Raw genomic sequence first — 12225 nt, 5'->3', positions numbered from 1 at the left:
TACGCATTAATTGGGGTTATGCTGATCCTATGTAGCAGGTCTGGATGTAAATCGGCCCAGAACGGTTGGAGTAGTAACACAACAAACACGCATGCTCACACACACACAAATTATAGGAAGGATATACAACAATGTTAAATTATAATATATTGATATTTTCAATGTTATTGAAACCATTAACTGATAACTGTGATGTTACACAAACAAGAAAGAGGAATGGAAATTGGGGATGGTAATTTTAGAGTGCAGAGGCCTTCTTAATATCAGTCACTGCATTGTTGGCTGCAGCTCGTCGGTAATTATATTGTTGCGGTTCTCGAAACCACATGCATACAACAGATAGGTGTCCCAAGACAGTTATTTCATTATTATACGTGTAGATAGTCCCCTTCCTTTTGTTTAGCGAGACAACAAGGGAGTGCGTTGCGATGATCTAATAGCTTGCTTAAATCATTTTCTTCTTCATTTCATCCCTACTCTTCTTCTTTTCTGATTATTCCTGAGGTAAATCAGCCACGTGCGCCTTCGTTATAAGGTGGGGCCTCGTGGAAATCAGCGCGTGCAGCGCCGCGGTGAGGGATCTGCTGCACAGAGATCCTCGTTCCCGGGCGAGCCCTAAACCCGGCGTGTGCGGTGAGTCATGTGTGCTTGGCAGTGCGCGGTTGTCGACTCGAGCTTCCGATGGTCTGGGGAGAATTGCCGGTTGCATTAAAAAGGCATGCGAATAAATACCTCTTAAGAGGCTGCACTAATGGTGTTTTTCACGGGATGGGAAACACGGCCAGCATGACGCCCACGCTGCACAAAACGCGTACGGAGACCAATAAAGACTCCTCCACGCCATGTTTGGCAGGATACGAGTGTGCGAGTAGAAGCGGCTTGTTCCTTTTTAAGATCAATATCCGACATATGGGTGTTCGCCCCGCGGACACGCTAGCGGAGTCGTGTGAACGCGAACACGGGCCACGTGCATAATGGCGGAACCGCACGCACTGTATGGAATGTGCTCGAATAGCAGACACGTACGCCGCTCGTGAGACGTGCACGGATTTATCCATGATTTTGTACCTTCAGTTCTAACTGGCAGCAGTGGATTTTCCACGGATGGTGAACGTCTTCTCGTCTCTACGGCCAGCGAAGCTGCGATCGAGCCAGGGAATGTACAGTGCAGGCCACGTTGGTGCGTGCGGAACGAGCACGTTGATAGACGCTGGTCGAACGCCCAAGCGGGATCCTCGACCGCTCGCCGGGGGGGTTTTGCAGGACGATTCGCGTGCCAATTTCGGTGTGGGCGATTCATATCATCTCGTGGGGTCAGAACGCAATATTGCCGCTGTTTGAGATGGCCTTGCCGGAAACTAAGTGAGGTGGTTTCCGGCCTAAGCTGGCGGACCATGTGAGGGGTCGGGGCCATTCGGAGCGCCCGATTCAGATGATGACGTTACGAATCAGGATGGCCCCTCCCCCGAGCTGCAAATCCGATAAAGGTCCGAGAAGTCCCTCCGTCTGTCTCTTGCTTTTTGAGTTTCTCTGCCTATCTCACCTCGCCTCGTTGACACCGCCACGACCCGCCTCCTGCTCCTCCTCCTCATCTCCGCACACGACGTCGACCCCACCCGCCTCCTACTCCACCCTCGCACTCTGGACTCCGCCCCTTCTTGACTCAAGCTCCTCCTTTACGGTGCCCAATTCCTGGTTCTAAACTCCCTCTTCATCGGGTTTTTTGTGTCTGTATGTGTGCGTATGTGCGTGTCCTGGTGCCCGTCTGCCTAAGTAAGACCACAGAAGACGTTATTGTTATTATTTTCACGTTAAGACTGCTCTGTGTCCCCTTTTGTAAGTTGCCTGTTTATTGTCGCACCACATGCTTCTTTCTATCTCTGCACAATACACCCCAATAAATATCCACTGTGCCACATATCTTTCCTCACCTGCTTGTAAATAAATTATTATTATTAGGAATGTTCCCTGCTCGTTTTTGTCTTTTCTTCCATCGATCCAGCATGGTCCGAATGCTATCTTAGTCGGGACTTTATTCCAACGATACATTCCTTTTAGCCAGTACGTCCTTGGCAGTGTCGCTTGGCTGCATCAGATCCGGTAAAGTGATCCGGTCCGGTAGAGTGATCCGGTTCGGACAAGGCGTACTGAGGGCGAGTTCCCCAGTAATTAAACCACGTGATTAATTAGGTAATCCGATTAACCCAAAGACGGGAGGACCCTAGGGCACGCGGTTCAGTTATTGGCATCCACGGTCGGTTAAGCGAACCGCCGCGTCACGGAATTATCCGTGTGAGACAGCCTACAATTACGGGGAGTCTGGTGGGAATCCACAAAGCTTCCCCCACCTAGTGGTCTTTTCACCCGACCCCCGGCCCGCAACAATATTATTACACTCACCAAAGGAGAGAGAGGGTATTGCATTTGGATCCGTTTGTTTGTTTGTTAGTCCGCACATAACTTCAATGTTTTTCTCTGCAACCCCTTATCGGATTGAGACGAAATTTTCACCATCGGTGCGACTACTCATGTGGAATGTTTTAATGATGACGATGTCATAGGTCACGTGGTGTGGCAGCCATGTTGGAAAAATGGAAAAAAAAAAAAAAAAAAAAAAACTTTGGACCTCAGTATCTCTGAAACTGCACCAAGGAAAAAATTGAAACTTGGCACATAGCAAGTACTACTAATGGGGAATAAGTGTGATTTTTTTATGACATCATAGGTGCCTTCGTTATGTCATAATTGCATATGCAGAATTCTACATCTGATCAGTGTGAAAATTTTGAGGGTCATTTCAGCATAAAGTGGTCCACAGAAGAAAATAAAAAAATAAAATAAAATGATGACGTGATCAGTCACGGGATTCAGCAGCCATATTGTTTTAAAAAATTTTAACCTTCAAAAATCTTTTTAGAGGCTGAACAGATCGAGGCAAAATTTTACAAGTATGACCGCCTATCCATGAGGGACAAAAGGTTCACACGTTTGACATCATTGGTCACATGGTTTGGCAACCATATTGGATTGAAGAAAAATATTAAATAATGTTTTCTCTGGAAACACTCAATCAATCAACATGAAACTTCACAATTATGATCTAATGGTGATGTGGAATACATATTTCAAATTTCAACTTGATCAGCCACAGGGTCTGGAGCCTGAATTATTTTTATTTTTGATCTGGGTTATTTTTGATTTTTCTTTTTGGGGGTTTTTTTGTTTTTTAATAAGGCTCACTTGGCTGTTCCTGGATGAGTTTGAGGGTGGAGTCGCAGCAACTGAAATCTGAATCCTTTGCAGGTTCTTCCTGATGATGTCATGTTTGCTTTTTGCTCGTTCAGATTCCTTCTGATTACTCCAATGCAAGACTGTTCCTATTTGGTCTTCCATTTGATTTGAATTGAATTTATTTTAATCTCAAAAAAATTCAATTGAATAATTAAAAAAAACAGCATGGGTCAGGGTCATGTGTCCAATCAAAGCAGGATTGCATCAAAGTGAGATGTCTTTGTTCCTGGTCATCACTGCCAGCAGTTATAATGTGGCAGTTCTAATTGTGTCTCATATTAATTACGTAACCAACCAGTACACAAACGCCACACTAAATACACCAAGCAAAACTACACAAGCACCACACAAAATAAACTACTGGTGAGGTTCTGCAATCTCAGATTGCTCTTTTTCTTATTATGAATGTTTTAAAACCAATACTAGTCATTTGAACCAAAGGTGCCCTCAAGCCGGTGGGCGTGACAAACATTCACAAACCTGCTCTTCGATACGGTGCAATTATATAGAGGGAAAATACCTGAATGACGGCGCTCAAGCCGTATACAAGTGACCGATGCTGTGGACACATGTAGAAATCAGCAAAAGGAGATACAGCCATTGTGGTTGCACCGCTGTCTTTAGCGGGTGGTGAGGGCATTGTGGTGCCTGATATGCCCTGTCCGGCAGGTCCACCAGATGTCGACGTGTTTGGCAGCAACGGTGAGTGCGAGTGGGCAGGGGTATGCGGTGAGTCACCGAGAAGCAAAGAGAGACGTCGGGCAGCAAAAAAGGCAAGACGGCGAGCCAGGTACGCAGATGAGACAAACTCCTCCGAGAACTGACATACAAGGAGAGGGGAGGCAGTAACTGGAGATTAGGAAGATATATCATAGCAAAGGCATGAATAAAATTGTTCAAAGTGATGACAACACAGAACAAAAGGATATAATGCAATTGTAGAAAGTGTGGAAAAGTGAGGTTGGGGTCATTCCATGTCAAATCATCAAAGAATCTGCCGTCATCTAAGATTTTTGTAAAACTTTGGGAACCAATTGGGACCCATGAAAAACGGCAAGAACTCAAATATTTTTGCCAACAGCCTCTTAATTAGTGAGATACAGACGAACGAACTTTGGACTATTTAGCACGACGTCGCAAATTCAAATGGTCATATCTCTAAAAGTATAACACCTATAGAGCTGGTTTTGGTGTCATTTTAAAGGTATTTTCATGCCCTATGAATTTCTCTGGGCAACATTTTCCGACCTCCAACCACAAAAAAGTTATCACAAAATATAAACTTCAATCGTGAATCCCCAAAAAATGAATCCTTCAAATTTCCTCAAATTCATCCCAGAGGTACCTTATGATGTCAAGAAGCTTCCACATAAATTTTGTGATGGGCACTCCAATAGTTTCTGAGATATGAGCAATAATGTACATGTACATATGGCATATAGGTTCGAAAATCAGCATTTGTAATGTATTATACAATCAATAAGTGAGTTCAAGTACACAGTGTTCACTAACCTGACTTAGGCTTTCAATTTCCTCTTCAATGCAGCAACAACAGCACTTGTTTCTTCCCCTCAGGCCCAGTTGAAAATGAAAGTATATGATACTTCAAAGCAATTGATGGTCGTTCGCTGTGTTCCCTGTCATGGCTAGGTTAGAATGATTGTATAATATATTACAAATGCTGATTTTCGAACCTATATGCCATACGTACATGTACATTATTGCTCATATCTCAGAAACTGTTGGAGTGCCAATCACAAAACTTATGTGGAAGCTTCTTGACATCATAAGGTACCTCTGGGATGAATTTGAGGAAATTTGAAGGATACATTTTTTGGGGATTCACAATTGAAGTTTATATTTTGTGATAACTTTTTTTGTGGTTGGAGGTAGGAAAATGTTGCCCAGACAAATTCATAGGGCATGAAAATACCTTTAAAATGACACCAAAACCAGCTCTCCAGGTGTTATACTTTTAGAGATATGGCCATTTGAATTCGCGATGTCGTGCTAATTAGTCCAAAGTTCGTTCGTCTGTATCTCACTAATGAAGAGGCAGTTAGCAAAAATATTTGAGTTCTTGCCGTTTTTCATGGGTCCCAATTGGTTCCCAAAGTTTTACAAAAATCTGAGAGATGACGGCAGATTCTTTGATGATTTGACATGGAATGACCCGTTGGGAGCATGAAGAGAAAGAAAGGGGGATATGGGTTTTGGAGAAGACAACCAAGGATTTGGGATGGAAGAATGCATTCATCATACAAGGTGAGGGACAAGAACAAGGCAAGTTTTGTGTTTAGTGCAAGTTATATTCATTCGGCCCACAAGAGGCTGTACAGTTTAATGTTGGAAAGCAAAGAAATAACTTATCTGCTGCATTTTCAAAGTGCCTCTGAGCCCCAAAACCAAAATGAAGTATATTGGAGTTACAAAAAATAAAAAAAATCATCCACTCTCATCATTTTGACAGTGAAGTGATATCGGAAACAGAGGCAGCAACTCACCTGTAGCACCATTGGTAATAAAAGTTTCAGAAAGTCCTCATCACCTGGTTTCACTTTCTCCAACACCTCCAGCACCCAGGACAGGAACTCATGTCTCTCCAACATACCCTCCTGCCCAGTGGAGGAGCCACAATAACCGATTCAGTAATATATATATATATATATATATATATATATATATATATATATATATATATATATATATATATATATATATATATATATATATATATATATATATATCATACAAAGGTGGACAAGATTGAAAATCAACAAGTTTTCGAGATGTGAGAAAATGCAGAACTCAGAGAGTATCTAACCCAGGAACTCTGGCTAACCATGGCAGTGCTCTGTTAAATGAGCTATTGAAGCAACACCCAGGGGACACTCAATTCTCCCACATATTGCCACTCTCTTTCCACATCCATGCCCTCGACATTGGCCTGCCAACCTGAGTATAGTTCTCATGCCCTCTGTGGTGTTTGGTTGGAATGGATTTGTACCCCTACAGTGAGAAGACCCTCTCTTGGGTAGGTAAGAAAGGCATGGGTGTGTCCCCCTACAGTGGTGGAGACTTGCAATATGTGGGAGAATCGAGCATCCACTGGGTGTTGCTCAGATAGCTCAGTTGACAGAGTACTGGCATGGTTAATCACAGGTCGTGGGTCCGATACCTGGTCCAAGTGCTTAATTTTCATATATATATATATATATATATATATATATATATATATATATATATATATATATATATATATATATATATATATATATATACACTGCAGATATAAAAACTAATGAAGAGGGGTGAGAGGTAAAGGGAATGGGACTTGCAGGATGGAGACAAGGAGGGTTGCTTCTAACCTGGAACATGTAGAATGCCAGCTTTTTGTTATATTCCCATTGTTTCATAGCCTGCTCTACATCTAGCGTAAGTGGCGGTGGACTTCCACTCCCAGCCGTCTGGCCAGCAGTTAGTATGTAGTGTTCAGCAATCCTTGAGAGCTGCTCCCGAAGGAAACGTGTCAGAATCTGCGTCCACTCTACAGCAAAACAAAAGGGGTTACAATGCATGCTTTGTAATCTAGAATAAATGTTTCAGTCATTGATGCTATACCACCATAATGGTTTTTGTTTAGTTTTTTTTCTCGTTTTCTTTTCACTTCCACTTATCAAGGTGGCATGAATTCCTGCTTTTAACTGGCTATGACTACAGTGCATCACCTCTGTTACCAAGTATGGGGCACAGCAGTGCCACTGATGCAACGTCACAATAACCAGCATGCCGGCACTCGTTTTGTTGACCTCGGAAGGACGACAGGCCGAGTCAACCCAACCCGGTGTTAATTCAATGGCCGAACAAGGGCTTGAACTCAACATCCCAGGCTCTTAAGCCAAGCACCTGAACCGTTAAAGCCAACACCAAGCCGATATTTTTTTTTTGTGTGTGTTAATTTTCCAAAACACAACAAAACATAAATATAGAAGGAATGAGCAACTGTTTCCCCAAAAGACAAACATCCTTCAGCTTGAGTAATACAAGATGAAGAACAAAAACAATCACCTAGGCATGGATCGATAACCTGTCGTTTCTTGATCTTGGCTTCAGAAACTGCCGCATAATAAGCACAGGTCATCTTGATGAGCCAGGCGCCACGCATCGGCGGAACGGCGTACCGCGCCAGGTAGCCAAACACCTCCTCTTTCTTGCTCAATATGGGTACCTGCAGTTAAAACGAGGCGGCAATGACGCAAAGAATCGGAGCGACAACAAATCGTGCTGGAGGGTGAACCCACGGACAAGAAGTACAGACCCACGTGGGAGTTGATGAGCACACCTTTTTGGCAAGTCCTGTAAGCGGTTTGTTGCTCGCCAGGTCGGTGAACCAATTGTGAATGGCCGGGTGTGAACGAGCAGTCACAAGCCAGTAGTTGTCTTTGGTGTTCACCTGCGGCTTCTTCTTGCCCGTGTCTTGGAACGTGTTCAATTTGAACTTCTCGGTCATGATGTCGGTGAAGTAGGCTCCAATCTGCCATGGCGATTAAAGAGAAAAGCCGGGCACAAGCCGTGAAAGTGAAAAAAAACGTGTCGAAAGAACCTCACAAATCCACGGAAGGCCTGACCTCGTGATCAAGGCCTCACACTAAACACAAGTCGAGATGTTTTCGTGAAACTTTCAACGGTTCACCCACCTTGGAAGGCACGATGTGGCTGAGGAAACTCCTTCCACTGCCATGCTCATCTCCAGAGAAGGCTGGCTGATTATTAAAACCCTGCTTTACGTTCACGGCGTTCAGCTCGTCCTGGTGTTTCAGGCAGGGGTCGTCATGGGAAACAGTGCAGGCTCGTTGGAACAAGATATCGATCGCACGGATCGCCTTTTGAGGGTTAACATGAGATCGCCAGTTAACGAAAGCAATGCGACAACACGTACAAACCGGTACGCTCACCTCTTTCTGTTTGGGCTCTTGAGGGTACACGTCCGGGGGGCCGAGACGCGGCCGCTTCAGGGGCCGATTCTCGTAGCTGAACAGCGCCAGCGCCGCCATGTTTGCGCGGCCCACAATGCACCGCGTGGGCAAGTAAACACGGAAGTACTATCGTATAATTATTTATGTGATCGCAGTTACGATTGTATTACTCGATGTAAACTATTATATATAACACGGTGCCGCGTATATGTTTATATTTATTTTGTAGTGCATTGTGTTAAAAAAATTTTTTATATATACCGGCTCAGTAAAACTGCACAATTTAAAAATCCATACACCGCTCGTAAATATGAATCTTTTTAAGATGAATGAGAAGTTTCCCCCAAAAAAAAAAAATGAAGATCCTCCGTCAAATATTTCATTACTGCAACATTTTTAAATTATGCAGCATTTCCACACTGAGACGATGGAAACCCATCAACCTTAATCCGACTGGAATTGAGGAGGGGGATTCAGTACCCATGATGCAGTGCGCGGGCGCCATATTGGTTGGCAAGCGAAACGAGCAGGAGAAGGTAAAACAAGGCCGCACGAGGCCAAATATGATAATTATAACAGTAAGTTCGAATAACAAGATAAACGAGCTGGGTTGTTGAGCATTCTGATCGTTATCGTTGCCAGGGAAGTGAATACAACCAACATGGCATTATGGGATGGCTCTGAAAGTCCTCTCGGATCCAGGTGTGCTAACCGCCGTGGGAAGCAAGGAGAATATGACGTTTCGGATGTGACCCCTTCATCAGTTAAGAGGTTTTCTTGCATACCAGATCGGCATTTTTCAGTGTGAAAAAGATTTACCCCCAGGGGGATGTTTCCACATTGCCGTTCGTCCATCAGCACCTCCACCTGGAAGATATTGAGGAGCTGCACTTTTTCTCTGGAAACCACAAAGTCGTCACATGAACATCATCGAGTATTGTTGTGTGGCCGGGTATCGGTGGCGAGCACGACCGCGAGGGGGAGCAGTAGAGTCGGCTCCACCGAACACACCGGAATTTAGGTCGTGGCCCTCGGATAAGTCCGAAAGGCACGGGTCCCTTACAGGACCATGAATCGCCAATAATTATTTGACCGTGTGGGGTAGGGTTAATTGCCAAACTTCAATATATCTAATTACCCATGCGACAAAGCTACCGGGGAATTCACACCCTTGACAGACCTCGAGCGGGACGAGCCTTTACCGTGTGTGACCCGAGCGGAGGTTACCGAGGCCTGTCAGTCCAAATGAACAATTTACTGCCTCGCTATTTCTCAACACACACCGTGCTCAGCCAATGAAAGAAATGACAGAGAACGAGCTGGGACATTCAAAAATAGGGAAATTTATTACAATAATAATCGGGGCGGGAATCACGTAAGGGCATAGTTATCCGAATATCAGGCAGACAATATACAGTGAGCAAAGAGCACTTAACAATTCTACTTATCAGACGGGCCCACACACAGACACACCCAAAAGAAACGGACCCCGTCGGGTGTTTATTGAAGGCTTTCAGCTCGAGGAAAGGTGAGCTGGAAGCCAGAGCCTGTGCTTGGACCTGTCCGCCTCGTGCGGTCTTCGACGATCTGGCTCAGTGGCGGGACTTCAACCCGCAGCTTTCACGTGGCATCAAGGACGAAGGCACCAGGAGTGGAGTGGAAGATGCCAGCACGATCCGGACGGCAAAAACAAGCGAGGAGGCGGCGAGACAAGTGATTCTCCTCAGGCTCCGACACACAACCAGGCTCCGACGCCAACCCGAACACTCCAAAGGGAGCCTGGTCTTTTTATCCACTCCCTGAGTGGGGCAGAGCCTCGGTGTCGGACGCTCTGTGCGTACTTGGTTGGACAGGGATCAGGTGTGTTGACGCGCTGTTCGCTCCTGATTGGACAGGGATCAGGGGTGTTGACACGCTGTGAAAACTCCAACTGAACAGCACGGGGAGCCTGGTAAAGCACTAGTTCAGTGGAGGAGTTGTGAATGGGAATGGCAGGGTGGTTGGTTTGTCGGATCTAAGGATTTAAAGACCTGACTATAAAACAACTTCGCAGCGCACATACACTTAATTACCCATTAAACAAGGGACAGGACCCTAACTAGAAACACATACTTACCGATATAACTGATCTATAAGGACTGGCTGTTGTGTGCGATGGGTTCCAGATTCGTAACAGTATATCTGGCTACATATGGATCAGGGATGTTCATTTCAGTATTGCAGGGCATTGTACCTTCAGAATGAAATATCTCACCTTTCCAATATGGTACCACGATGTTGTCCTTATGAACTACCTCTTGCCAATCCCATGTCGTGGCTCGAACACCGTGGGAATGTGTTGAGATATTTCTGTAAGGGACATCACACCGGTCATTATTTTCAAAAAGTTGACATTTTCCTTGTTAAATAAAAACTTTCATTGTCGAGAACCCTGTTCCAAATGGAAAGTTGTTTTCCCGCTTCCAAATACAAAGGCACATGTTTTTGGGTTGTCCGTGCGTGTGTGCGTCCGTCCGTGTGGGAGACGTTAGATTCCGTGATAACATATGAACTACTGATTTTGGGATTTTGACCAAACTTGGTACAACGATGCATTACGACACCAAGATGAACTAACTTTATTTTGGGGTCAAAGATCAAAAGTCTTGTGCCCTTTAATTGAAAATTTTTGTTACCACAACAACTTATGAACCACTGAAGGAATTTCAACCAAACTTGACACAAGTATAGATTGCAATACAAGGATGAACTGATTCAATTTTGGGCTCAAAGGTCATGTGCACTTTTAAAACATTTTTGTTAGAAGCATATGACCGCCTCCCCCTCTCCCTCTGTCCCTCTCTCCCCTCTCCCCCTCCCTCCCCCCCTCTCCCTCTCCCTCTCTCTCTTTTTCATATGACCTTGAATGGGAATGAAACCTAATATTGGGTTGACATCCAATGTGGGTGGAGGCGTAGCCATCAACGCATTTACGTCAAATTCTGTTTTGTAGTTTGAAGTATCGCTTGATGCCAACTTGGAGCAATTTCTTTCCTCATTTTATTAAAATGTTTCTGCCCACAGTTGTCTATCTTGGAAACCACTTTGCCGACAGTGGAGTATTGCAATCTCTGATGCACTCTAAGGAGAGACGTCATGAAGCAACCCAAAGCATTGTGCCATTTGACTGTAATTATAGGATGTTATGAGAAAGAGCAGTGTGCCAATGTACTCAGAGTTAGCAAAGAGTCTTTGGATATGCACACACCCTAAAGCACGTCATTCAAAAGCAGGGAATATGCCAGCTTGTGGAAGTGATGGCCATTTGCATGATACATGTTTATAACAAGGGTGTGAGGTGTACGTGTGATCATGACACGTGTGACATAAACGTGATGACGTTTCAGTCGTGTTGACATGACCTCATAAGTCAAGCACAAATTTTACCATACCGTCCCAACAGGCTTGGTGCAGCGATTTTTTTATTTTAATGGCTGCAGAATGACTTGGAGTGGCTATGTGGACAGGTAGTGAACAGGTAGTGAACAGGCACAGCTTGCAAGAGGGGAGACAGGGTTGGTTACAGGATTCAGTTACCTTCTTGTTGGACGAGAGGGAGGAATGAAACTGGACAGAAACAGAAAGTCTGTTGCGTAGACAGATGTGTTATAAGATGAGAAAACCCTTTGGGACTTTGCGTGGATTGTTTGACCATACACCAATCTCCAACGCTTTGGGGCAAAAGAGCGATGTGTGGTGGCAACTACAGGATCAAGTGAGATATCTCCAAAGAATTAACAGCTCTTAAGGGCTAGAGTTCAAGCTATCATTTTCTTATCAAAGTTTGCGTGGTAGTTGCCACAAACCATGACCTCAGCCTTTTGTCCCAAGATGCTGATGGCACCCAGGCTTTGGACTACACTGTCACAATCAGTGCGAGGTGGGACCCTCAGTGTGGAGTAATACTCCATCATGGCAA

At 44.5% G+C, this 12225-nt stretch overlaps 1 protein-coding gene and 1 long non-coding RNA gene across 2 annotated transcripts in view; one reads left to right on the top strand and one right to left on the bottom strand.

The window, feature by feature from the left end:
- LOC147012863 (mediator of RNA polymerase II transcription subunit 12-like protein) overlaps nt 1-8365 on the bottom strand; it is a 97076-nt gene extending 88711 nt beyond the window's left edge. Inside the window, 7 exon segments of the mRNA XM_085854187.1 lie at nt 3812-4111; nt 5796-5906; nt 6660-6838; nt 7360-7519; nt 7634-7825; nt 7989-8099; nt 8247-8365. Coding sequence (XP_085710313.1) covers nt 3812-4111; nt 5796-5906; nt 6660-6838; nt 7360-7519; nt 7634-7825; nt 7989-8099; nt 8247-8345 — 1152 coding nt within the window. The 5' untranslated portion in view covers nt 8346-8365.
- Nucleotides 8366-8750: 385 nt separating this feature from the next.
- LOC147012862 (uncharacterized) lies at nt 8751-10696 on the top strand. The gene is made up of 2 exons (XR_015051093.1): nt 8751-8803; nt 8910-10696. It is a non-coding gene; the product is annotated as an uncharacterized LOC147012862 (long non-coding RNA).
- The last annotated feature ends 1529 nt before the right edge of the window (nt 10697-12225 follow it).

Source organism: Eptatretus burgeri, chromosome 14, assembly GCF_056783735.1.
Source record: "Eptatretus burgeri isolate ZD-2024b chromosome 14, Ebu_testis_v1, whole genome shotgun sequence".
Taxonomy (NCBI): Eukaryota; Metazoa; Chordata; class Myxini; order Myxiniformes; family Myxinidae; genus Eptatretus; species Eptatretus burgeri.
The sequence above is the reverse complement of the archived record's forward strand: the minus strand, read 5'-3'. Positions and strand labels throughout refer to the sequence as shown.